General features: G+C 49.3%; 10 protein-coding genes across 10 annotated transcripts; 8 read left to right on the forward strand and 2 right to left on the reverse strand.

Annotated features, from left to right (window-relative positions):
* Positions 1 to 977: 977 nt before the first annotated feature.
* Positions 978 to 3,329, reverse strand: BO83DRAFT_338631 (cytochrome P450). The gene is made up of 8 exons (XM_025528512.1): positions 3,055 to 3,329; positions 2,916 to 3,008; positions 2,793 to 2,862; positions 2,149 to 2,710; positions 1,958 to 2,074; positions 1,641 to 1,905; positions 1,431 to 1,588; positions 978 to 1,384 (listed from the first exon to the last, which is right to left on the reverse strand). The coding sequence occupies exons 1-8, from the start codon at positions 3,157 to 3,159 to the stop codon at positions 1,219 to 1,221; spliced, it is 1,536 nt and encodes a 511-aa protein (XP_025387915.1). The 5' UTR covers positions 3,160 to 3,329; the 3' UTR covers positions 978 to 1,218.
* Positions 3,330 to 4,726: 1,397 nt separating this feature from the next.
* BO83DRAFT_445959 (uncharacterized protein) lies at positions 4,727 to 5,543 on the forward strand. Its single transcript, XM_025536583.1, has one exon. The coding sequence runs from the start codon at positions 4,767 to 4,769 to the stop codon at positions 5,439 to 5,441; it is 675 nt and encodes a 224-aa protein (XP_025387916.1). The 5' UTR covers positions 4,727 to 4,766; the 3' UTR covers positions 5,442 to 5,543.
* Positions 5,544 to 6,449: 906 nt separating this feature from the next.
* On the forward strand, positions 6,450 to 7,639 carry BO83DRAFT_445962 (1-aminocyclopropane-1-carboxylate oxidase; the record flags this gene model as incomplete). The annotated part of the gene is made up of 6 exons (XM_025536584.1): positions 6,450 to 6,495; positions 6,552 to 6,640; positions 6,665 to 6,726; positions 6,782 to 6,848; positions 6,911 to 7,581; positions 7,603 to 7,639. The coding sequence occupies 6 exons, from the start codon at positions 6,450 to 6,452 to the stop codon at positions 7,637 to 7,639; spliced, it is 972 nt and encodes a 323-aa protein (XP_025387917.1).
* Positions 7,640 to 9,030: 1,391 nt separating this feature from the next.
* On the forward strand, positions 9,031 to 9,922 carry BO83DRAFT_378719 (carbonyl reductase). Its single transcript, XM_025531327.1, has one exon. It carries the CDS (start codon positions 9,106 to 9,108, stop codon positions 9,844 to 9,846), a length of 741 nt encoding a protein of 246 aa, XP_025387918.1. The 5' UTR covers positions 9,031 to 9,105; the 3' UTR covers positions 9,847 to 9,922.
* Positions 9,923 to 10,965: 1,043 nt separating this feature from the next.
* BO83DRAFT_427385 (cytochrome P450) lies at positions 10,966 to 12,802 on the forward strand (the record flags this gene model as incomplete). Its single annotated transcript, XM_025535342.1, has 5 exons — positions 10,966 to 11,067; positions 11,144 to 11,632; positions 11,711 to 12,325; positions 12,398 to 12,564; positions 12,631 to 12,802. The coding sequence occupies 5 exons, from the start codon at positions 10,966 to 10,968 to the stop codon at positions 12,800 to 12,802; spliced, it is 1,545 nt and encodes a 514-aa protein (XP_025387919.1).
* Positions 12,803 to 12,828: 26 nt separating this feature from the next.
* BO83DRAFT_445965 (uncharacterized protein) lies at positions 12,829 to 13,435 on the forward strand (the record flags this gene model as incomplete). Its single annotated transcript, XM_025536585.1, has 1 exon — positions 12,829 to 13,435. The coding sequence occupies exon 1, from the start codon at positions 13,073 to 13,075 to the stop codon at positions 13,433 to 13,435; it is 363 nt and encodes a 120-aa protein (XP_025387920.1). The 5' UTR covers positions 12,829 to 13,072.
* A 129-nt stretch (positions 13,436 to 13,564) lies between these two features.
* On the forward strand, positions 13,565 to 14,924 carry BO83DRAFT_408482 (uncharacterized protein; the record flags this gene model as incomplete). Its single annotated transcript, XM_025534046.1, has 3 exons — positions 13,565 to 13,667; positions 13,729 to 14,304; positions 14,360 to 14,924. Exons 1-3 carry the CDS (start codon positions 13,618 to 13,620, stop codon positions 14,922 to 14,924), a joined length of 1,191 nt encoding a protein of 396 aa, XP_025387921.1. The 5' UTR covers positions 13,565 to 13,617.
* A 565-nt stretch (positions 14,925 to 15,489) lies between these two features.
* BO83DRAFT_408483 (uncharacterized protein) lies at positions 15,490 to 16,470 on the reverse strand (the record flags this gene model as incomplete). The annotated part of the gene is made up of 3 exons (XM_025534047.1): positions 15,490 to 16,051; positions 16,116 to 16,370; positions 16,433 to 16,470. 3 exons carry the CDS (start codon positions 16,468 to 16,470, stop codon positions 15,490 to 15,492), a joined length of 855 nt encoding a protein of 284 aa, XP_025387922.1.
* Positions 16,471 to 19,096: 2,626 nt separating this feature from the next.
* On the forward strand, positions 19,097 to 19,519 carry BO83DRAFT_39613 (uncharacterized protein). The gene has a single exon (XM_025533114.1). It carries the CDS (start codon positions 19,138 to 19,140, stop codon positions 19,435 to 19,437), a length of 300 nt encoding a protein of 99 aa, XP_025387923.1. The 5' UTR covers positions 19,097 to 19,137; the 3' UTR covers positions 19,438 to 19,519.
* Positions 19,520 to 21,788: 2,269 nt separating this feature from the next.
* BO83DRAFT_361587 (uncharacterized protein) lies at positions 21,789 to 25,651 on the forward strand. The gene is made up of 5 exons (XM_025529465.1): positions 21,789 to 22,898; positions 22,954 to 23,631; positions 23,689 to 24,372; positions 24,427 to 24,876; positions 24,929 to 25,651. Exons 1-5 carry the CDS (start codon positions 22,284 to 22,286, stop codon positions 25,514 to 25,516), a joined length of 3,015 nt encoding a protein of 1,004 aa, XP_025387924.1. The 5' UTR covers positions 21,789 to 22,283; the 3' UTR covers positions 25,517 to 25,651.
* Positions 25,652 to 26,004: the final 353 nt, after the last annotated feature.

The raw sequence follows: 26,004 nt of genomic DNA on the forward strand, positions 1-26,004 counted from the left end.
GCAGATCCCCCAACTGTGGACGCAGCTTTTTAAACCAATTGCCCATGAAGAAAAGCCAACAGTACGACATTCAAGACCAGGGTCTCGTTCTTTGGGCACAGCCCCCCAGGAGCGACGGTGATCGACCGGCATAACACACGAGACTGAATGAAAGTGTAGAATGTGCGATGCACAGCCCTGGACGCACCAAGCAGAACAGAGCAATTCCAACTACGGAGGATGCAACTAGGAAACATCAATATGATGCAACCGCTCTGCCAGATCTTATTCCTTTCTGGTCCTAGACAGCTGTTTGCTCATGTAAACCTACGTCCGTAGCTGCTCTGATGTGCCTCTGACCATCCTCCATTCTAGAATGAACACTAACTTCATCATCTCTATATAATACTAATTGACGGCACCCTTTGGAGTGCCTATCAGGCAATCATGCCCCTTTTTGGCCAAGGTTCCCCTGTAATCCGACTTCGATTGCTTGTCAGTGGCCTCCACTGGCATAGGAACTGGTTTGATATACTGATCCTGAATTGGTAGTATAGACTCATAGAAGCAGCATACTGAGAACTCCATATCATGACTGCAAAGTAGCCATTTTCATTGACAGATCTCAGAACGACTAACTAACCCTACCTCAACCTATCTACACCTACTTTCCTCCCTCCTTCCCTCCATCTTAATTAAACGTATCCCAAGAATCCGAACTACGCATGAGATCAATGCACCACCGGCAATCCATTGTTATAAACAAACAACCCCTTGGGATCCCACTTCTTCTTCAACTCCAACAATCTTGGCAGCTTCTCAGCCCCATACCACGCATTCAAGCCCTCCGTGCCATGGGCATAGCTCACGTACACCTGGAGCCGATCGAATCCGCTGGTCGCATTGAACCTTGAGATCCAACGACTGGCAATGAGAAAAGGGTACTTTATATTTCTGAGTTGTTGAAGGATATTACCATGCAGCATTGCCATCGGTATATTCATATATATATATATATATTGTTGTTTCTATGGGGTTGTACCCCGAGAACATCCCTCGGAGAGCCTGAAAGGGAAGAAGCGAATGGACATCCGTTAATTGAATCCTCCGAGGCCACGGACAGAAGCCCCGGACGATCGCATTGAAGCGGACGTGTGTGCCCTCCCTCTCTTCCACTAATCTATGGGAAAATAACCAATTTCGCACACATTCGCGTCACTCTGACCACGCCATACTACGCTATCGTCGACTTTGTCTCGGCACGAATCGGACATTAATATCCGGCTTCTGCCAGCGAATATAGTTCAACGACTCCCGTTCGAGGTCCACATCCTTATTGACCAGCTCGCAGTCGAACACGAAGTGGACTTTGGCCAGTACCAGACGCAGTTCCCTGAACGCCAGGCTATCCACTTGTGAGCAGGTGGAAAAAAGATTGGGAGAGCACTCACTTTTGTCCCAAACACGCTCGCGGGCCCAGCAGAAATGGGAAGAAGGCTGACTTATCGTCCATGTTAGGATCCAGCCACCTTTCGGGATCAAATCTCGTAGGGTCACTGAAAAGTCGGGGGTCGCGGTTGGTGGTCCATGCGTGAACCGAGACCTCTGTCTGTTGAATGAATGTCAGAAATGCTTGATTTGCTGATCACCCTAGCACTGACCTCTTTAGGGACATAGTGGCCATCTACGTATGCCCCCGGAGAAATTCGAGGGGGTCCAAACGGCACCGGGGGGTAGAGTCTCATTGTTTCGTTGAGGACGGCGTGAAAGTAGGGCAGCTGGCCGACAGAACTGGAAGTGATCTCAGTAAAACCTTTGAACCGCGAGCGAATCTCGTCCCGCATTTTGGCGTAGACCTCGGGATGCTTAAGGATGAAATATGTAGCTGCCGATAAAGTTGTCGCAGTGGTTTCACTTCCTGCAATACTGGGTTCCATCAGTCTCATGCGCTGGAGCCAAAGAATTAGTCGCCACTCACACCAGGTTCTGCCCTTGTGCTGCGACCTCTTCAGTCGAGATTACTCCCTGACCAGCATTCTCCAGCATAGCAGAAAGAAAGTCAGTTCGCGAATCAGCCTTGGGACGCGCCAGACGTCTGCCCGTGCGTGTGTGCGCTAATTAGCAATGTTCTCTCACAGAACACAGTGAACACACATAATGAGGGCCTACCTTGCAGCCATTTCTCTTGTAATTTGTGTATGCTGCTTCATGTTCTTGATCTTCTCAAACGGCAGAAGTTCGAATACCTTCTTGAACCCCAATACCATGCCAAACCGTCTCAAGACATCAATGATCGCCCCTGCCTGCATATTCCCCAGTATAACACTGATCCAGAACGCCGAAGTCCCCTTCTCCGTCGCCCTAAAGGACTCTCCAAATACCAGCTCCCCCATGATATCAAAGGTGAGGTAATTGAACCAATCCACGACGTTCATGCCCTGCGGACTGCTTCCGAACCTTTGAATCTGGGTGAGCAGCATATCCACACATCGCTGCTCAAGCTCCTCGTGCGCGATCAAGGCCTTAGCTGAGAACCCAAATGCCCAGAGTCTGCGCATCCGCGCGTGTTCGTTGATGTCCGATTCGCCAATGATATCGGACGCTTCGAAATTGGCCACTCTGTAGAAAGTAGACTTGATAAATGTGCCGCTGCCAGTAGTGTTATAGATGTCTTTCCAGGCTGATGCCGTGGCGAAGGACAGTACGTTAGGAGCGATCCGGACTACGTCCCCTGTTCATAATTTCGCAATTAGCACCGGGTTTCCATACCTTTTCGGAATGTTGGCCGTGACATGAAGTAAAACCAAGCATACCATACTGACGATGCAATTCCTCTAATTGGAGATGTATTTTCCCACTCATTGACATGCGACAGTAGAATACCTTTCTACACATCATAATTTGCATCATTCAAGCGCAGAGCATGTACAACCCACCTGGCTTATTGCCGCCCATTTTGGTCCGGGAAACTTTGCCAATGGGTGCAACGTGAGAGAATACACAGCCCAAATACAGAGGAGGGCAATGCCCTGATCGAGTTAGCCGTCCGATCATGACATTAGGCAATGCACTTACCAATAATGTTAAAAAAATAGCCCAATCTTTGAACAATCCCGGCAGCAGCGAGGCCAGGCCGGCTATGTTGCTCGCGACGTGTCCATCTTCCATGCTGATCATCATTGCTACTACAATGTTATGTGAGGGTTACTTGCCTATCCTGTCTTCTATCCTTGTCATATTATTGCTTTGCTCTAGAGGCTTTATCCCATTCCTCGGTAGCTCTCGCTCCGGCCATCCGAAATGGGGGAAACCGATGGGCGGGGTAAGCTGCAGCTGGACTGTACGTCGATCGCGGGCTACTCGTCATCAGCCATTCATAGATGGATTTAAGAGCCCCCAGGATCCAAAGGTCCGGTTGTCCGAATTTGTCGGAGAATCACATCCAACGTCAGCTCCAATAGTCCAGACCGAATAATCAGACCAGGGCTTATCAGTATACCCACCATTGTAGCTACCTGATCGACCGCCTAATCTGAGTCATCGACTCCTTTATTAGTTAGTTATCCGAACTGGACAATAAGGAGTTTTTAATGATAAAAGCTTCTGGAGATCCTTTGGCCAGCATTGATTCCTGTTGCGTCTGATGGATTCCGGGGTTTCCACCATGACAATCCCCCCTTGCGCACCACTCACTGCCTCTTCCTCTGCTTACCCTCCCCGGTTGTTTCTTTCTTTGGCTCGGCCTGTTCGCTCTGGCTTACCACAAACAGATGGCAGGGTTCAACATCCTTGCGCCTTTGGTCTGCTCCTCTCCTCTTTCAGGTAATCGCTTCGCTCAATATGTGGACCGGCCATTCGCCGCTACAACGCTTAGAACGTGGACACATCGCATTAGCGCTGAGGTGAGAGCGAGGGGAGGTCCTCAGCGAGGCTTGTTGCGATAGTGGAGACACCTGCTCTTTCGTGCGGAGAAGATAGTGTTGGCTTGCTGCTGATGGAAGCTTATGTATGGCATGCTGGAACTTGACGGCGGTGGGTGGTGAGACGCCTCCCAAGACCGGTATTCTGTACATTTCGCTGGAAATTTATATAGAGACGACAAAAGGGAGTATCCGGACAGGTTCATTAGCTCAAACTTCATGATGTTCGGAACATAAATGTCGACTCAATCGGAATCGGAGCCATTTATCTCCCATGTGACTAGACCACCGTTTGAGAGCGATCGCGAATTGAAGCACTTGGCATGTTTGGCGTGTCGCACAAAGAAGGTATAACACTTCAGCAGCCAAGATATCATTAGAATAATGAGAAAGCGATGTTACAATGCCCTATGAGTGAACAATTGACCTTCCAGTATAGCTGAAATGCACCGGAGAGCGAACGGGATGTCAGCGGTGTATCGATGGAGAACTTCCCTGCGAGTACCAAGAAGCTAATCCTCGTCGAGGTCGACGTCATCAGGGGCAAGCTTAAACAACAAACAGAACAACGGAGAGGTCGAAGGTTCGACAGATCAATCCTCCGCTTCTGCTGCACCGAAGAATTCGGACGGTTCGAGAAGAGCAAGTCATTCATCGGAAGCAGCAAAAGTCCGCATGAGGTACAGAGAAGACAAAGAGCAAGATGGAAGAAGGAGGGAGTGACAAGGTAGTTTGAATGGAGGCACCCCTCATGCCACACGGACCTGGACGAAGAAGGGTTGGACTCCGAGCTCTTGGCCAGCATGCACGAGCCAGCAACCGAGTGAGGGGCCGAAGTGCAGCTTTCAGACATTCCCATGACACCCGATGATGATTTATCTAACCTGCTACCCGGACTTCGGCCATGCAGAGTTTCCCAGCAACGACGTCAACCAGGACTTGCTCTTTCTTTCACAGCTGGCCGCCTTCAGTACGCCGGAGCTCGTGAACCCGTCGTATCCTCCAAACCCCAATCCCGCCGTGCCACGTCTGTCTTCTTCAACATCCCGTGCAGGGATCCCGGGGATATCCCAATTAGCCAGTAGCCCGAGCATCGCAAATCTGCACATACCCTCGTGCACATGTCTCCAGTCTACCCTGACCCTCTACGAAAGTATCCGCGCCGTGCAGTGGCGTGCCCAATGTGTTGCCAGCGCGGGTCTTTGGCGCGAAATGGCTCACCCGATCCTTAAAGCCTGCAAGTTGGCCCTGAACCAGTGCCATCAGCTCATCGGCTGCTCCTCATGCAAGCGTGAGCCACTGTTCGTGATGTTTCTCTGTTCTGTCTGCGAGCAGTGTCTGACCTGTTTTGAGACCTTTTACGACTCGCACCAGAGGCGATTGCGAAGTAGGAGTATGACCTCCTCGTCACTGGAAGCAGTTTCATCAATGCATCCGAGGCGCGCTCGGAAATGGATCAGCTTGGGGAGATTGTGCAATTGGCCAATTTGCCGTTTGGCGATGTGCCGGTATTGTTGGATGATGAGGATGATATCAACATGACTTGTAGCTTGTTGACCACGCGAGTGGTCGAAAGATAATGGCCAAAGTAATGTAAAAACAAATAATTATCCATTAGAAGACTACATATTGACAGTTTTGCAAGGCCTTAGGTGTCTTTGGCTGGCACAAGAAGAGCCGTCTTGGAGTTGACTTTGCTAAACAGGGGTTGCTGCAGTACTGCAACCCGAAGTCAATATATTTGCATTTTGATCTACCTTGAACATAGAGTAAATATTACCTACCATTTAATGGTAGAACGATGCTTGAAGTTTTATAGAATTATCTGATGAACTTGAGATTTGTCTACTGACTTGTGAATTAGTCTTCGCTGAATGAGAAGCAATATGTAACGTAACAACTCGACACAGCTCTAGCGGCCGTAAATGTTTTCTATGATCTCTCTCTGAAGTAATACGCAGTCAAGCAAAGCATAATTGCGTTCCCAGACAGTTTTATTCATTTAATCTGCCACTTGGGCTCTCAGTCTCAATACCAGTTGCTGCAGCCTCCCGTACAACCTTTTGGTGGCTTGTACAATCAAAATAGGTAGGGTTATACGGAGTGCATGGAATTTATTCTCCACCCATACTACTTTCACGAAGCCATCTTGTTGGCTTTCGATATCAATACATACCTGGAGAGGGTACATGGCACCGTGACGCACTATCTAAACATAAGAAAATCTGTTCACGTTTTCTCCATTTTGAAAAAGATATGGGAATGTTGATCTATTTCAATTCCATCACATGGCCGTACGATGCAATGCAATAAATGTCTTCGATTTCACCGGCCTTCGGTCGTTCCTCTTCTGGGCGTGATCGGACAAAGCCCCATACGGCAAAGCCCTAAACCTGCGGATGTGCATAGCGAATCAAGTCATGTCAGAAAATCTGTCTCACTTTTAAGAAGCGTTCAGTCCAAGTGAAACAATAAGAAACCCTGATCGCATGCCCTTATGGTACTGTGGACTTCTTGTCTCTAAAACCATATTAGAGATTGTCACATAATATGGACAAACAAGCCTTCCGAGAAGAACCCCCGTTTCCCGAGGGCAGTAACTTGAAGTCATCGACTATGATAAACTGGTCAATGGCCCTGATTCTGACAAAGCCTGGCGTCTATTTGAGGCCTGCAAGCATTATGGGTTCTTTTACCTGAAGCTGGACCACAGTGAGAAGGGCCAGCAGCTACTCGACCTCGTCAAAGAGACCTTCACTCTGTAGAAGAAGGTCTTTGACCTGCCTTCCGAGGAGAAACGTCCTTACGATACGGGCCAGTTTCTAGGGTACGTGCACCTATAGCCCTATGTGGCCTTCTTAGACCTCTCACCGGATGCACAGATACACTGCCCCTGGCGGAACAGTCATTGACCGTAACGGCACTCGAGACCGCATGGAAGTATGGAATGTAAGTCGACAGGTAATTCCATAAACAATAGCAACTGTCTCACATGCCATCTCTACTCTTAGCTCGGGAAAGACGATATAATGAAGCCCGGCTACAGTATACCCAAGCCGCCTCTCTTGCTTGACAGTCAGAAAACCCTCCAGTCCTTCACGCAGAGCTGCCATGAAGTTGCTTTGACCATCCTGGCCGCCCTGGAATCGCTCATCGACCTCCCAAACGGCACATTCGCCGACTTGCACCGACTTTCCGCCGAGTCCGGAGACCACGTCCGGTTCCTGAAGGCTCTTCCTCAACCAGACACGGACCGTCGCACCGCGCTGGGTGAGAACACTGACTTCGGCAGCATCACAGTTCTCTTCAACCGTCTGTCAGGATTGCGCGTGCTCGAGCCTGGCCGTCAGTACGGCGAGAACCACTGGGAAGAATGGCCGTGGGTACAGCCACAACCCGGTCATGCGATCATCAAACTGGGGGATGCGTTGGTGAAGTTCACAAACGGCCTCATTCGCTCGAATTTGCACCGCGTGGACCCTCCCTTGGGCATTCAGAAGCTCGTGGATCGGTACTCCCTCATCTACTTCTCGAGACCGCGCAACGATGTAGTGCTGAAGCGCCTGCCTGACAGTGGGTTTATTCCATCGTTAGCAGATGGAGTTGTGGAGGAAGAGCTCACGAGCAAGGAGTGGATTGAGCGACGTGCAGCTGGGAAGCGTCACGGCAAGTTCAAGGGCCCGTAGCACTGGGACCGTATGAGTGGCACGGAAAAGGCTTCTCCTCTCGTTGTAGTCTAGCTTGCTTGCTCTATTGCTTGTGTGTACGAGGCTCGTAAATTTTTCTTGTCTCATTTTGCAATTTATGATACGATATGATGTTTTGTGGGCGGTAGGGTGCCAGACCCGAACCGCAAAATGTGAAGATTGTCATCAATGGAAATCCTATTCGGTCCGAGTCGAGTGTCAGAGGGGTGGTTATGCGAATACTGAGTAGATACTTAAATTGAGCGAGATGAATGTCTTCAGTTTGAACTCCTAATTTGTCGACGGTCCTACGAGTTACGAGTATATACTGCCAATTTATTCTTGGGAACATGATGCAGAATACTAGTTTGCACAGGTCGACATACAAATTAAAACTTGTCATCTTTTCTTTCTTTCTTTCTTTCTTTCGTTCTTTCTTTCTTTCTTTCTTTCTTCTAAAACGCTAATAGTATCCTCCAACACTTCTGTCCTGGATAGAGGACTGATAGAATAGACGGACCACCCGCGTAAAAATAATATATGTGTAAAGATAATATCAAGAGCATCTAGGTATAGCAACCTTCTCAATCTTGGGTCGATCACTATCAAGTAAAAAAAATAAATTCCTGGAATATCTAGAGTCACAATATAATTCGGCCTTCAAACGCCCTCTTCAACTCTATGTATAGTAATTATCTTTTCTCTTTTCTTTTCAAATTAAAGACATGAGAATAAACTTACTCTGGATAACGATATTTTCGAACTTACCTCAGCGCTAATGCACTGGTGCCCTAATTTTGGACTGCATGGCGGCTAGTGGCCGGCCCCTGATTAAAGGAAGAGAAATTTACTAGTAGGGGACTGAAAGTGCAGGAGAGTTTGACACTGCCTTCTGTTGTGGTAAACGGAAGTGACGGGTTGAACTAAAAGAGAAATAGCCGGGGAGAGTAATCAGAGACAGACATAGGCAAGGATGGGGGGAGAAGGTGCTGTCGTGGTACTCTTGTGAAAGTAGCCGAGCCCATCAGGGATCAAAGGCTCGAACCCTGATCACGGAAGCTTGGGAAGCTTTTATAATCAATAAGCTTTTTTGTTAAATATAGCAAGTGGGCTGGTGGATCAGAAACCTACAATAATAGGAATATTGATAGTAAGCGCTAACCTCAGTATTTGTCCTATTTGGATGATTGAAGCTGAGATTGCCCGCGGGGGTTCGGGGACGGAGTCGGGCAATCGGGGCATTGGATTATGGGGGGCCTTGACTACATCTTCTGTGTATTAATGTTATGTTTGATGGTAAAGTACCGGGTTTTAACTGTGCATAGCTCGTCGTTAATGCCGATAGCTCCGTCCTCCCCGAGTCGTTGGAATTTGCTTGCCCTATCAGTCCCCCTTCAAGGACCCTTCCCCTCCTTCTCCTCTTCCACATTCTTAAATCAATGAATCGCTTCCCCGCCTTTCCTGCCCTCAGAAGATTGTCTCACATTGCCTTAACCCTTTCTTCATCTAGGCTGCACAAAATGACTTCTCTTGACAGCACAATTGTCCTTATCACCGGCGCTAACCAGGGGCTCGGCTTCGAGGTCGCCAAAAAGCTGGCTACCGACCACCCGGGCTACCACGTGCTCCTGGGCTACCGCGATGCTGCCAAGGGTGAAGAAGCTATTGCCAAGCTCAGAAGCCAAGGACTGACCGTCGACGGAGTGATCATCGACGTGACCGATGACACCTCCATTCAGTCGGCTGCCAAACAGGTGGCAGACCAGTTCGGTCGGTTGGACGTCCTCATCAACAACGCCGGTGTGATCACCGAGGGCCGCTTGCCCGAAGGCACCTCCCTCCGCCAAACCTGGCAAGCGGGCTTTGACATCAATACCACGGGCCAAGTCGTCACTACGGAATCCTTTATCCCTCTGCTGGAGAAGGCCGCTGTGCCGCGGATTGTCTTTGTATCCTCAGCCTTGGGGTCGTGTACCGGCCGGCTGGACCCCAAGGATCAATTTGCTGCCTTTCAACTCCCTGCCTACCGCAGCTCCAAGGCGGCACTCAATATGATCGCCTGCCATTACGCCAATCTTTATGGGCCCAAGGGATGGAAAGTCAACGCGAGCGACCCGGGATTCTGCGCCACCAACTTCAACCGTTTCCGCGGCTGGGGCACCCCGGAGAGTGGTGCACTGCAGACGGTTCGCCTCGCGACTTTGGATAAGGATGGACCAAATGGTACCTTTAGCAACACCGATGGGCCACTGGGATGGTAATATCGCCGTGTAATGGTTGGAATACTTTATTGAGCATCTTAACGGATTGAATACGATAACTGCAGCTGAATGGAGCAAGATTGGACTCCGTGTAACTAGAACCGTAGCCAACAATGGGTATGCTGCACAAAAAAAGAACTAATGATAGGTTCTCAGAGAATGGTCACTAAAGCAGTACAATAACACGACTACGTAATTGCATGAGAGTCAAATTCGCTGCTGCTCTTTCGCCGAACTTGCCCTCACACCATCCGACCCCCCTTCGGCCATTACCACTTCGAGAATATCCCGAATGTGCAATATGCCCATCACGCATTAAGCCCAGAGGTATCTATAACACTAATTCATTCCCGAACAACAGGGGACATCTCCCCATCCACATTCCTGCCTTTGAATCCAACAGTATCCCCAACGGAAGAAGTCTACTCATCCACAATGAGGCAGGTCCTTTCGGGAGGGGAAGATAGAGCAATTGGAATCCAAGGGAATCCGATCTGCTGACTGGACTGCACCATCCTGATCTTGATACTTGGAGGAGGGCATATTGATGACTTCGTAGCGCATTCGGACTCAATGATTTACTCCATCTTGGGAAGATGGGATCCTCACTTGTTCGTTATATTTAGCTTGATTCGGCGGTGCTTTAGGGTCACCGATAACTAAGCTCCCTCTTCGGGATTACTGAATGTATACTAGTACTTTTTGTTCATGCCAACCGGGGGCCGTAGGAAGCGAATACATATACCACGCCAGACCTTGCTTTTTCTTCTACTTTGCATGACTGTGTGTCCTTCATTTCATTTCTGATCAACATGTATCAGGTAAGGAAATTCAACCAGGGCGCCCTATTACCGTATTGAGATGGCCCGATGCTGGCTAACCCATTTGGAGAGGCTCCGCGACTAGACCGAATGCAGAATGCCCGGCCATGAAGGCCTCGATGTTGTGCTTATTTCAGTTGGGAAATCATGTTGTAGACATGAATTAGAACAAATTTCCTATTTAAGGAAGTGATACAATCGCCCCCTCCTTCCCATTTGTGGACACATTGCTACTAGGTAATACGCTGGATCCTGCCACAAAAACCGTCGAGGCAAGTCACAGCCTCGGGTAGGCACCATGGCTGTCTCCAGCTTACATGGGCTGTATCGTCTAGGAAGTAATGTCGCTCCATCATTGTGGTCCAACCCTCAATACGCGATTAGCCCAGTTCTCATCGCGGTATGTAGTACTATAATTCCATCCTGGTCTCTCACCTACCCCAGGTCCAATCAATCCCCACTAAACCACCATCCAGCTTCCCACCTATTTCACTGCCCTCGCTCTATACAACCTCTACTTCCACCCGCTCTCCAACTACCCAGGCTCCAAATACGCCACCATCTTCCCCGTCTGGTATGCTTATGCTCTCCTCCGCGGTAACTTCCACGAGGATATGCGCCACCTCCACGCCCATTACGGCCCCGTCGTGCGCTATGCCCCCAACGAACTCTCCTATATCGACCCCCGTGCCTGGACGTCCATCTACAGCGGGCGTCCCACGGGCACTGAATTCCCTGAACTAGGAAAAGACCCCACATTCTATGCGGGCTTTGCTTCGGGCAACAAGAGCATCACCACGGCAGGCTTCCACGACCACAACCGCTTCCGAAAGAAGCTGGCCCCCGCGTTTGCGGAGAAATCAATCCGCGAGCAAGAGCCCATCATCAAGGGGTATGTGGACTTGTTCGTCCAGCAGTTGGAGCAGCGCGCGGGCGAAGTGGTGGACATGAGTGCTTGGTTTAATGTGAGTTTCCGTGTGCAGGAGCGGCAACGATGAACCCCCTCTTTCTTGTTCTATCATGTTAATAATCTAGGGAGACAGTTCTGCACCTTTGACATCATCGGCGACCTAGGCTTCGGTGAGCCCTTCGGTTGTCTCAAACGAGGCGCCTATGACGACTGGGTGCGCTTGATCTTCCTAGCTCTCAAAACGAGCATGCTCATACAGATCAGCGCGCGATTTCCCGGTTTGCAATCTCTCCTGCTGTGGTATCTGCTGCCGGCGGAGTTGGCGCGCAAGCGGCTGGCGCATATCGCCAAGGCGACCGAGAAGGTGATGCGCCGACTGGGTAAGGAGACAGATCGCAAGGACTTCATGCAGTATTTGTCAACGGGAGCGCCGGAGCTGTCATTTGCCGAGTTAGCGAACAACTTGTCCACGCTGATTGTGGCGGGGAGTGAGACGAGTGCGACCTCGTTGGCGGCGGTGACGTTTTACTTGCTGAAGAATCCGGAGAAGATGCGCAAGCTCAGGCAAGAGATTGAGACAGCCTTCAGCGTGGAGGAGGAGATCACAATCCAGTCCGTGGCTGGCTTGAAGTACCTGACTGCGTGTTTGGAGGAGGGTTGGAGATTGTATCCGCCAATTCCCTCGGGGTTGCCGCGACAGGTGCCTGGGGAGGGGTTTGAATTTGCTGGGCGATGGGTTCCAGGCGGGGTGCGTCTTGAATCTGCTTGTTTTTTCCCTTTTGTATTGAGGAGAGCTACGCACTGACTGACGACTAATTAGGCCGCTGTATCCCTTCATAGCTGGGCAACGTCGAGGTGCCCCGAGAACTTTCGTAACCCGGACGATTTAATTCCGGAAAGATGGTTGGGCGACCCAGCGTACAAGGACGATAACTTGCAGTCAGTCCAGGTGTTTCATGTTGGACCTCGAAATTGCATTGGAAAGAGGTGAACATTCTCGTTTGCTCATAGTTGTTGTATGGGTAGGTCGTTCGACTGACAACGCTTTTCTAGTCTGGCCTATGCCGAAATGCGTCTGATTCTTGCTCGTCTACTTTTTCGGTTTGATCTGCAGCTTAGGCCACATAGCTCCAACTGGGCGGAGCAGATGTCGTACATGGTCTGGGAACGAGGGCCATTGGATGTCCGCGTGACAGAGAGAAGGACTGCTTCCGATAGATTGTAGAGTAGGGAATGCTATGTATAGAATTAAAGGGACTCACCAGTCAAGCATATTCCACTCCCTAGGGTTGGAGAATACACGTCATGGCTCGTTTTAGAAACGGTAGGCGAAGTTTCATCTTAGTAGGCGTTTGCTCCCGTAGCTTGAATCTTAGCTTATCTTCTCCAACCATTCCCCCAGCCCCAGCAAAGGGTCAAGTTGCCTACCAAGCAACTTGCCAACGGCCAGAGTCCTGCTTCTTCCGACGCCCAGTAGGTTCCATACTAGTCTATCATGTTGGTTTCCGAGTCGCAGTATAAGCCGGTCATTTACGACACCCTGTTGGACGATCGCGTGCAGGGTCTGATCAAGACCACATTGCTTCAGCCCGAGCACGCGATCGTCAACACCTACGTGCGGCGCTTCGACCACAGTCTCTACAAGTACATATATCACAAGGATTTCGGACTTAGAAGAGAACTTGGTCCAAATCACATGATGCAAAAAGAACTCCGTATCCGAGCAAAATTACTAGTGCAGTTTATTGACTACTGTGTATTGAAACACACAACCATATACAAAGCAACTAAGATAAGAGCAGCACGGCTAATTGCAACAAAAAAATTTGAAGTTACCAATACTGTAGTATTGATTTAGCTCGGCTAACTAATCTACTACGTCTTGGTGGTGTCAATGACACCCCGCACAAGCACTTCCATATAAGGACGTCTGTTCCCTGTAATCTAAGTCCACTGATAATCTTCTTCTATACACTCCATTTCTTATCCCGACGCGATTTGCTTATAGCTTTAAATTTCTCAACCAACATATCCGTTACCATGAACGACCCCTTGAAACAGTATCTAAAATTCTCCAATGCGGACCGACAGTGTGTGTCCCTCGTATTATTACAGCCCATCGGAAAGATACTGACATAAGGGATCGGAAAGTCCACATACTCCAGCCCTGGAGGTAATTCTAACTGCACCCAGAAACTTCTATACTGAAAGCCCGAACTTGAATCTCGTTACAGTGACTATCACGCGGTCCGAAAAGCACCAGGAACCCAAACCATGCTACTTCTACTGGTCCCCCAGCACCGATGAAGGATTCAGGGTCTTTCGTGACTCGCCCAGTGAGGGCCTAATGGAGGTGGAGGTGCAGTCAGATTGCCCCTCACCAATAACGCGGCAATCAAACCCTCTTCACCTCTGGTACTTGGGTGCCGATGATGAAGCCGTGTCGTGGGAAATCCCTCTTGGGGAGACTCTATCTCGATCCGTTATAAAAAGTGAATGGATCACATACGAGCTCTTCTGGCCCGGAGGTGAGGTACATCTTTGGGATTGGGGATCGAACGATACAAATAAAGAAACGTTGGAAGTCACGGAGCTGGAGGCGAAATCGACCCCGATGACACTGCCTGGGGGCGCACGATGCTCTTTCACATTAATCGAAGGTAGTGCGCCCCCACCGCGGCCAAGGCGTTCAAGTTCTCCTGTGCTCGAAGTCGATCCCAACACTCTGTGAGTACTTCTCTGCTCATTCGTGTGTAGTAGTAGATTGCTAACATCAGCTAAGTGCCCCAGGCGTACCGATTCTTACCCTCGAGATTGAAGCACCGCCGACATGGAGAACCCAAGAAGCCTGGCCTTTGACCTGGAAGCTTACCTACCATGGGGTATCGGGAGATGGGATTCCTCGACCGATTACCTTCTCAGTCAATGACTTGTATGCTTGGGAGGCATCTTGCTTCTATCGGCGTAGTCCGGAAACGGGAGAGTGGAACTCCTGGCGCAGTTATTGTACGGCTGGATATGCTGTGTTCGAGGAAGAAGATGTTCCGTGCGCAGTGGGTACAAGCGACGGTTTTATGTCGCTACAGCCCAACGAGACCTGGACTGAAGTGCGAGAGCTTGAGACTATGATTGATCTACCAGAAGATGCTCGAGATGGAGAGGTCATGCGACACCTGTTCAAAGGATGCAGGTTAAGTTGGTGGGACTGGGGAACAAAGGAAGATCATATAGATACCATTGTATCAGTCATCGGATTCGGCGTGATTACAAGTCCACCCGATAATGATGGACGGCCAGAGGTGGTGATACCAGCTTCCGATATGGTAGAGTTTACAGTTGTGAACTAGAAGTTAAGACAATTGATTGTTCGATTAATGACTTAGCGTCGGGTATGATATAGCCATGGTACCCCCTTCGAGCCGCTAATAGTACTAGCCGGTAGAAGGAGAAGCTCCCTGCTTTAGCTATGGGGATTTGATGTCCATATAGAACTACCTAATGATTGAGTCGGAATGGTAGCATGATTCCTAGTATTATAACTACCCGACTTATTCTATATCATTCCTGCTACTTGAACATACTAGTGTATGGTTCAACTCTATCATAGCTTCAGTATAAAAGAGCTATCACTAGCCTTGACTAGCCTTAACTACAGCGTCAAGAAACTGACATGCTTACGAAATAGAGAGAACTACAGGGGTATCTGTGCTATGAGATCATATTGTCTATTTTCGTTTCCCATACAAACCAGCGGACTGGGAATTTCTTTAGCTGTAATGGGAATTAAGTCTACATCATATGGTCCGATGCCTGTCAGCAGCTGACCAACTCAGCCATTGACTAAGAGAGACACCAAAAAACAAGGCCTTGGGAGCGGTGAATAACTGGCAATGTACACATCAACCGACTCAATCATCTCCTATTAGCCAGTAACGGCTCAGTCTCGCCATCCTCCGCCAACTGCCAGTGCTTCCTGTTCCTACACGCCAACCACAGCAGAATCACCTGAACCAGCGCAAAGACCGCACAGTCCACAGCCGTCCAACCAACAGAAACATACCAGGTATACAGCGCAAACCACGATGCAAAAACATTCCAATCAGGATCGAGATATACAAACCGGAATGGCCAACTCAAAGCAAGAACTGTGAACACAACTGCTTGGATCGCAAGTCCTGGAAGACTCAAAGCCCGCGGCGGCGACACCCCCTTTAGCAATTTCGGCGCCTGACAGAACACAGCGCTGAATGAAAGAAGTGTCATGACCGGGTTGACAAATATGAGATGGACACCACTCCAGAGAGCGAACTGCCACTCAATCTCGCTGGTGGGCGGATCCTCGCCTCTACGGGTTGTGAGGACCACGCATACTGGGGGAACGACGGCTACGAGGAGGTAGGCAATGTATGATAAGGCCGCGGAGCGCTTGACTCGGAAGGATGAGTCGGAGGGGTATCGCAGGCTTAGTGTAAATCTTTTTCAGGAGTTGGAGTCAGTATAAGTCTCTCGAGTGGTAATGAATGCATATGTAAACTCACGTAAGGCCAGAAAGTATCCAGACAACAGTGATTTGAATAAGATTCATCCAGTCTCCTAAGGAGCCGGGATTCTCCACAAACATATTCGGCTCTGCATCTGGGGTGTTGTTGTAAAGAAGCACAAGCAGAAACTGCTCTGTCGCACAGATGAGGTTTATAAGTACATAGTTGATTGAAAGACCTGAGCTATTTTTGGTTGCCCAGAGGAGTCGCAGTTGGGGTAGGAATGAGAAGATGCTCAGACCCATTAAGAAGCTTTAGGACAGAGTCAATGCTAAGTCCTTCACATGAGAGTTGAATCTATCCGAGTTACGCACATTCGGAGCCAAGAGGGGAGGAGTGATTTCGTGATCATCGCGCTTTGATATAGTGGGTGATTGGGTCTAGAATCCGAGACGAACGTGTAATATGAGGGGGCATAGGGTAATTATACAGTTATCGTACTGTGAGAAGGGTGACAGATTGGGAAGGAGAAGATTAAAATTGCGTGTGGGGCCTGACTGTAGGCCAGGTACCAGATCGAGTAAAGTCGAAAACTTAGGGATATTGTGTATAATATGATACTTTGCGTGGTAGGCTAGAAAAGGACATACTGTGATTGCTGCCTGATCTTGCTACATATTTCCTCCACTTCTTTGAGCTAAGGGTTCAGGTCTCATCATAGTAGCAGCTTATCTCCATCCACCTTTCTACCTGGCTGAATACTTATCCGCCACTAGGTTCATTTGATTCACCATGCCCATAATAGTCCATAAAGGTCCACGCACGCGATAGTACCTACTACTTTGTAAGTAGTCCGAGTGTCTAGCTTATCTTGGCGTCGGCGGCCCGTTCGGTCTTTGTCCAGTCGCTTGCCAGAGGCATCACCGATGGGGATGGTAGCGATGTTGAAGGTAATGCCCGTGTTGCTCTACTCCACGCTTGGAATGAGCCTTTATCAAGGGATACGCAAGGCTAGCGTCAGCTTTGCTATCTCAATCGAATTGGGCTAAAGGTGAGTCTTGCCACTACGCTTGGACTTGCCGCAGCATCACTGCTAGCGGCAACAGCGACGGACGAAATTGGAAGATGCGAACTTGTTGATACGACAGCCTCATACCATAGCCCTGCGGTTGGCTTTGGAGAACAGCCGCCAAACACAAAGCCCTTATTGGGTGCAATGGCTACCGCCGTCGCACGGTAAAGGTCACACTGGCTCGAATGTCCGATATAAGACCAGGCTTGGCATTTCATTGTTTGGCCACACCAATGTTCACATTCGCTTGCTGTTTCGATATGGAAGCTGTATGTGATGGGCGCGCTGCTGAACCAAGCAAATGTTTCGTTATAAACATTGGTCCAGCACTCTGAAGTGGCCTCGGCGCCGAAAGTAGCTATAGCAGCAGCAAGCATGAGAGAATGGCTGAATAACATCGTAAGATATGGGATTACTGCTAGTATTAACGAAATGAAAGGAGAAGATGATGGTGGCACAGCCGAAAGAGAGCTGTCTAGCAGCATGAAATATATATCGTGAATATTTTATTCATTACTAGACGATCGGTTATTTTTCATGTTTTGTCCGTTGAACCTTCACCAAGCTACAATTCTGTGTTTTTACTACAGACACCCGATGATTAGGAGTGCATGACTAGTAGTGAGCTAAAGAGCTACCTTTTAGATTAGAACCGCTTAGATAGTCATTTGCCCCTTTTGGAGCAGCCCTTCGAAAACTCGCATCGGTTTCTTTCGGCTACATTGCGGTGCAAATGTAATGACCAACAATGATGGCAGTTGTGAAACAATGCTTGTTCCTGCTCTACCGCTGGGCAACCTCTTAGTTTGCTACAAGAAAGCCAGCTACTGGAAGAGGCATTATAAATACGAACTTCTAAGAGTACCAGGTGCAAAGCATTATACCCTGTAGTAATAAGAACACCTAACAACGAGGGGGGAAAATCCGTAATTTGTCCTCAAGCGTGACATCCTGCGAGAGCTGGAACCCTAGGAAATCAGTGCCGCCGATTAGCAGGCAATTTGGACTGGTGTGCTGAGTTTGAATCATGAATCGGGTGAGGATCAAGTAATCTCTGCTTCGCCTAGCAAATTAGCAATGGGTCTAGGGAATTCGTCGAGCTCTTTCATCCACAAAGATTATACGGATAGATACCTGTGCCACTACCACTGTGGGTCTTCTTAATTTTTTTATATGGCTCAAAGAGCGGATTGAGCTATGGAGCAAGTGTAATGAACGCACACACTAGTAGTCAAAGCTGTTCAGCCTTCAGAAGTCGAGACTGGAGGTTCGTATTATCTATTATTCTCATACAAATTAGTGGATCTTCTGTTCAGTCCTTGTATGGAGGGTTTATCAAAATTATGTCGAACTATCTTTAATGAGTAATTATATGTAAATATGAATAGGACAGCTAGCTACCTAATCTTTCCATATTCACCCCAACCAACGGTTACTGTCAGTCTCTCTTTTGTCGTATAGTCCCTCCTTTATTACAAAACTTTTCGTATCCCTTCCTACTTCCTTACTCTCTTTTCTTAAGACCTATTCTTTCCACTTTTTCTTCGATTTCTGATAGACTGCATACCGATGCCCAACAGAGTATGAGGCTCCTTTCTCTCATTTGGTGGACCTCATGGCTCGTTCCAAGTCATGTGCGGGTAGCAGCTGTGTTTGCGCACTTTATGGTATGCCTATTGATCATAGTTACTTCTTGAAAGTTTTTCAATGAGAATGCTGACCCTATATATTCAAATCCAGGTGGGGAATGTTCCTACATGGGATGCTGCCACTTGGGAAGACCACATGCTCGAAGCTATGGATGCTCATATTGATGCATTTGCACTCGACATTGCAAATGGTTGGTATGCCAACAATGCTTCGTTGGCTCTGGCATTTCAGGCTGCTGAGACTGCTGGATTTCAACTTTTTTCTCCTTTGATTATGCCGGAAATGGATCGTGGATGAAAGAGGATGTGATCGCTCTCATCAGTCAGTACGGAGGATCAAGCGCTTATTACCACTACAATGATCAGCCCTTTAGACGGGCTCACTCTCCCCGACGCGGCCATCTGCAACACCACACTGGGCACAGATCCAGACCCTTACGCAGTAGCCATGTGTCGATTAGCTCTCCGGATCGCTGGCGAGCCGGAAGGACGTGAGGCTCAGCTCTTTGCCCAGGCCCAAACAGACATCGCCAACAAGAATTATTCGAGCCAGGATATACCATTGTTCACGCCTGACAGACAGATCAAAACCTTTCATCCTAGAAGCAACGGCATGCTTGCATTCCGTGATGCTGTCTTGGCGGCGCTTTACTTCTAGCAAGATTCATATGATCTCAAGACGAAGGAGCAGGAACTGGTTGAACGGTTGAATGGTATGTATGAATCTATCTAGGTTCCCAAGATGTTATGGGAAAGAACCAGCTGATGTCTAGCTAGATTGAATGTCTCGACGTACGATGATCAAAAAGGGGAAGGTGTAGAAGGAACACATGACACTACCCGGCCGTATCAGGGGTGTCGAGGCTAGTTTGACCCTTGATAACGATGCACAGTCTACTGAAGGTGTGAGAGAGTCACTTGTTCGGATTTATGGATCAGTCGAAACTACAATACCAAGTGAACTGTGAGTTAGATTAATAACGACTAGAGTCAATTAATGTCACGGATAAATTTTGATTTTCGTGATATATGATAATTAACCTTTGCTTCATAGTATCAGTCGGCCGTAAGTTGGCCAACCCATCTCAGCTTCGCCGCATGATGTCAATGCAGGAGTAAATATACCACGTCATTCTCTTCAATGCTGAGCGCGTCATGAATATGACCTTATTTCTTACCCTAAACAGGTGTCATACGTTTCTGAAACTGAGTATGCTTTTTTCAGTACATATAGCTTTCAGCAGGCCTGTGTAGAATAAGCAATAACTTTTTAATATCTTCTTGGAATAAACCAATTAAAGAACTAAATATCAATGGCTATATGCCATCGAAGGTTCGATTCCTTTTCTTCCTAATCAAATCATAATTTCCAGCAAATAGTGATCTTTAATGAGACCAATTCATCCCTAGCAACTTGCATAGCTAAACTTTTATCTAGCCGAGGGCGGTCCCACGTTTTCCGAATGAGCTTATAGAAGAGTCGAGTAAACTGATAATCGTAGCTGACTTCGTCCTAGCTTCAATATGATCGAGGAACCCGTCTGAGGTATCTCTAGATGAAGGTTCCACAATTGACGGATTTATGGGTGATTTGCCTGACACTACGGCAGAAGTAGACACAGAATAGTGGATGATCCTACGAAGCCTCGTGCACGATCTCTAGTGGGGACCCAGTCAAGAGAGGAACCACCAGTTGCTACTAGGGCGCTCGGGCCTAAGAACGGGGAACCGCCGGCTGTGGCAGTGCACGAGACGAGACCACCACTACTATCTACTTTGTACTCAGGGCACAAATTTAATAATAGTCTCAGGCTCGGTGTACCTCGGTCTAGCTCAGCAAGGTGCAAACATGCTTTAGCGTCATTTCTGGTTTGGACGGCAACATGCTATGAGACAAGCCCTGGGGTTGAAACAGTCGGTCTTGCATGGGCGGTACTAGGCTCCATGCATGTCAGACCGAGGGGTAGATAAAAAATAAAAAGAAAGGAAGAATAAAAAGTAGAAGGAGAAGGTGTGAAGTAATATAATGGTGGTTGTGGTTGGTAAGCACGATGGAGGAAGAAAGCCGACCGCGGCAAACTGACAGAGTACAGACTGAGTGTACAGACAGCAGCTGCTAGATTGGGCGGGGATTGACCATTCGGTGGTTGCCGCTAATTGTAGGCGAGACGGACGGGCCGTGGGGTCCAAAACAGTTATAACGGCGGTAACTACCGGGACCAGCCTAGTCAGTAACCAAATCAGTGAGCCGGTAAGTCGGATGTATCCCTAACTAACTACATGTCAGTGATGAGTAAAGACCGACCGAAGGGGGGAAGAGACTCCTACCAGAAATGGTACCTGGAATAAAGACTGGGATGATGAGAGACACATGGAGGGGTAACGAGCTGACTAGTGAGTAACAATTAGTTATTAGCAGTGACTAGAATCACTAGATGGTAGATACAGCTGTTAGTACGAGGTTCTAGTTTAGCTTAGGCTATTTGGCCCCTTCGTTGTGCCGCTCATCCTCTCAGGCACACCGTAAGCATTCTATGCATCCCAAGTCGGTCATTATCCCCATGCATCTAACCTGCCAGGATCATTGGACGAAGCAACAATAAAGTCATGCTTCGTGAAACATGCCCTGAAGCTTCCCTACGCAACCGAGTCAAGCGAAGGAGCCCTAAAGCGAGCCAGATCCCTTCCACCTGCAATGATGGGGAGGAGAAGAACCAGGGGACAGCAACTAGTTGCTCCGTCTAGTTGCAGCCTGGGGCCGGTACCTTACTGCTTTGGTCGCTCTCTCCACCCGCAATCCCTGTTCCCCGTCTCCATCCGTCTCCATCTCCTGCCAGGAATGATCTTCTCCGTTTCCACTCTTGCGCACACACTGCCCACTATCCTTCTGTCACATTCGATCCAGCCCGGACCATCGCCTATCAAAGTCCCAATGGGTCCTCCCCCCCCCCCCCAAAAGCTATGACGGTTCCCACACTGGCCTCTCCAATAACAATTCCCCATTCCTTTCAACTGTCGTTGGTTCTCCGATGGCTAACACCACCAATGCGTTACTAGCAAGGGATTACTTCTTAACTTATCATCAACCAACGAGGCTGGGGCGTCTGCAACCCCTCCCGTGTCCATGAGCGGGCCGGATGACTGGGTGACGGGCTGCGAGCAAATCAGCAAAGCGTGTAAGACAGACACGCAGCCTCGCATAAGCTGGCCACGAAAAATTCGAGGAGGGCTGCAGGTCACCGACATAAGGCATTTTCGTCCTAGTACGGCATGGTTGCTTTCACCCCCCCAATCAGTCGGGGTCACCTGGCAGCAGGCGGGCACGGCGCCTCAACCTGCTTTCTTCCTTCTCCTCTTACTCTGAAACAACTTCTTCTTTGTCGCTGCGGCTCTCTGTCGATGATCGGATCTCCTTGTCGTGCCCTCCAAACCAGTCATCTGGTGATCGAACTTTAGTCTGCTCGCTCGCTCTTATGTCCGTGGCCTGCCATCCCGGTTCTCCCCATGTCACATCCGCTGGTGGCAGCCGTGTGGGAACAGCTGGGCCGCCGTGATCTTGCCCACATCCTACGCGAAATCATCGGAGAGCATGCGCTGGACATCGCGCTCTACCAACAGGATGCCAAGGCATCCCTTGAGCCTCTCACCCGCTCCGTCTTCTGGATCAAGACCATCTTCGACGCCCAGCGAACCTATCTTCAGGGTTTGAGCCATGTTCGCGACTGTCACCCTTACTTCCTGCCCTATCTGCTCCCCACCGAGACCATCTTCTCGGCTCTGATGTACCTAGTCAAAGTCAAAGTCGAGCTCTTTCCCTCCCATAAATCGACCGATGGCGACTTCATTCGATACAGGCTCCTCATCGCGCATACGCTACTCACAGGTATTCGAGTGCTCCTGTTGCGCGGGGAGGCGATTGATACCGACCGAAAGTTCCAGTTTGAGCGAGCCATGAGAGCGGCCTGGAGGAACCCGGACCTTTTAAATGTCGAGCGCTTCCTGATTAGTGATTTTCTGCCCAAGGCCCTAACTAGTATTGGATCTCCAGATCTGTCAACGAGTCAGGCCTTCCTGTTGGACTGTGGAAAGCCCTTTCTTCCTCCTTTCGCAACAGGTCTTGTGAGTGTTGTTGATGAAACATGTTGTGATGGGACAGAAACTTACTGCTTCTTAGTATCCACTTTCGGGCGCTCCAGAGAGGCTTATCACTGATCTTCTGACGAACGTGATGAAGAATGATGCGGATCAGTTGGTGTCCTTCTGTCTCTTATTTGATATGCTTTGGGCAGTAGACTCCGCCATCATCCAGTGTCACATTGATCGCCGTCGGATTTCCCAAGAACAGGGCTACACCAGTCCGGCAGCATATAAAGTGGACGAGTCCTTCAATCAAGCACAGGAAATCAAGAAAAAGCTCACAAGGACGGTCCTGGCTGCCTTCGATGACGAGTTCAATACCGCGCCTCTTCGCATTTTCGCAACGATCATCTTAAGTCAAACTGCCGAAGAACACCCGCCCCTACAGACACGGAGGATTCGGGATACTTGGCATCAAATGGCTCCTATCCGGACTTCATGGGAGAAGGCATCTAGCCAGTTCGTGCGGTGGCTTATCAACCGCCGCGTGCAAATGTGGGATTGTAACGGGGAATTAGAAGCATTCTCCCATGATTATCAACAACACCTCACGCAGTGGTTGCAGAGCTCATCTGCAGCCGAAGCAGATCCGAAACCTCAACCTAAGACTTCCCGTGTCAGCGCAGTCTACGTCGTCAACTGCCCTGCGGTGCATCCGGTTCCTGGACCACTACTGGAGGAAAAATTAAAGGCCCATGACAAAGGTGCTTACGAGGTAGGAGCGGAATCTTGATGGTCCTGGTTGTGATTCTACAGTGTTAACGTTGATTAGCAATTACAAGGGAGCCCCGAATTTCTGACGATGGATATCGACTGTCCTCTATGCCCAGGCAATAAGAGGGTTCAGCATGCTCGAATGATCGAGCCTCTCGAGCAATTATCAGATGCCCTACATTTCTTCTCGGATTCGGAGGCAGAGCGGCGCCATTCTCTTCTGGATTCGACTTCGAGGGACACCACGTCCTGTTCCAGCTCTCTCAGTCATTCCACCAGTCAGTCCTCACGGCTCGAGTCCGACCCGTCAAAACGCCCGATTTCACCCAGCTCGAATCCAGCCCCGTTGTCGAAGGTAACGAGCAAGCAGGCTATCGCCACCACGACCGAAGTCTTCAGCCCGATTCTATCGCGGAGTAGGACGGACCAGTCGTTTGACAGGCAAGCTATCAAAACCCTTTCGCGCGACCTCAGAAATGTCAAGCTACCTTTTGGGGGCGGGGCATCGCTCTTCAGGAGAAACTCGGCCAGAGGACATCATTTACCTCGTCAACCTCGGTTCTGCTTCTCGACCTCGGGAAGCTGCCTGCTGTTCTGGGGTGCAGGCAGCAACTGGGTGATGAGGTTCGAAACAAGCGTCGGGGATGGAAAAAAGCCCAAGGGTCATAAATACGATATTCCGGGCGTGCAACAAGCCGCGGCTGGAGACCAGCGGTGCGCCGTCCTGGCTTCTGTTGGACAGGTGTGTATTCACCTATTGTCCTTGACTTCGTGAATTGGATACTAACAGACACAGCACTACGAGCTCGTCGTGTTCGAGAACGACAGCGATGTTCCTCAAGCGTACCTCACCATCGAGACAGAAAACCAGACCTTCCCCGTTACCTGCATGGTTATGTCACGCAACGATCGGTATGTTGCGTTCACCCTTCAAGACCAGGTCCGAGTATACGAGATATGCACACGAACTATCCAGAGAGTCTCGCTAGGTAGTGGCATGGATCGATCGTTGGACTTTGGCCACCGGTCTGTGATGGGCGCGTCCCCCAATGCCAAGGGGACGGCATATCAAGGAAAAAGACAGGAGGCTATCATCGAGAGGAAGTTGCAATTCTCTCCAGATGGAAAACACTTCGCCATTGCCACCCATCTTGGAGACCACTATGCCTACGTCGACGTGTGGAACTGCACGTTTCAGCAATGGAGCATTGTCCCTGACAAGTCGAAGTCGCTCAAGCTTCCATCAGTACGTATATTCGTTCTTCCAGCAAAATGATCTTGCCGCTAACTGTTCCTAGTGGACAAGCAACGACGGGGACTTTACGGGGGTGTTTTATGATGGGACACAGCATGCGGTTCTCCTGACGGCCTTTTTTGCGAAAGAATACCCCTCATTTTTCTCGATGTTGGATGACAAGACAACGAACGATACCTTTAGTACGCGAGTGGTGCATGCGGCGCAGTCCCCCTCCGGGACGCGATTCATTATAGCGAACGGAATGTGCGAAGTATATGTGGGGGATTCCAAGGCCAACGGGCGTCTTCAGCTGTCGCGGGTGAGAAAGGCTTCTTCCAAGATTAGCCCGTCTGTCTTCCGACCGGGACAACTGGCATTGTCCTTCCCTCAGGAAACCGAGGTGCTTGCCTTCTGGGTTAAGGCGGGCAAGCTGGTGCTGAGGTCGGTTCGCATGCAAGACGGCATTGAGACGACCAGCGACTGTGATCTGCGGTCTGATTTCGACCGACTAGTGGTGGAGCGGCCCATGGCAGCTGATTTCCATACTCAACGTCGACGGCATTCGTTGCTCTCGACCGAACTACTGGCCGAGATCGATGGTCTTCCCTCTCTTCCACGGCCCGATCTGCCAGAGCTATCGTCGACGTGATTCTGAAGGGAAAAAGGAACGTGGAGTCTGGCGGCTGACATTGGCGTTGGCGCTTTGGAATAAAAGGGCTACAATGCATTCTGGCTGTATGTGTGATGAGCTACTATATATTTTGATTTAATGTGCAATGAATGTATGAAATGTATGCTATCCATAATATCATATACTACTTACTTTCTTCCATAATAATTCCATAATAACTTATGTCAATTCGGGAGTGGCCGCTGTCGTGGCCCGAAAGAGACTAGTGCGGGGACGCCAACGACGCGGAGGGCGAGAATTGCCGGATTCCGAACGGCCCGATTAGTCGACGTCACCAACCATCTTCTGGGAGTCAATTACTACTCTCTCATAGCAGAACCGACCCAGTGAATTTTGGTCTCGTGCCACCACGAGCTGGACACGCTGCTCGTGCATGTCGTCCTAACCTACTGGGGTGGGTAATGCTGGATTCCCTTTGCTTCAATTCCGGGGTGTCCGGAGGTGGA

Source organism: Aspergillus eucalypticola (assembly GCF_003184535.1).
Source record: "Aspergillus eucalypticola CBS 122712 chromosome Unknown BO83scaffold_13, whole genome shotgun sequence".
In the NCBI taxonomy this organism is placed as follows: Eukaryota; Fungi; Ascomycota; class Eurotiomycetes; order Eurotiales; family Aspergillaceae; genus Aspergillus; species Aspergillus eucalypticola.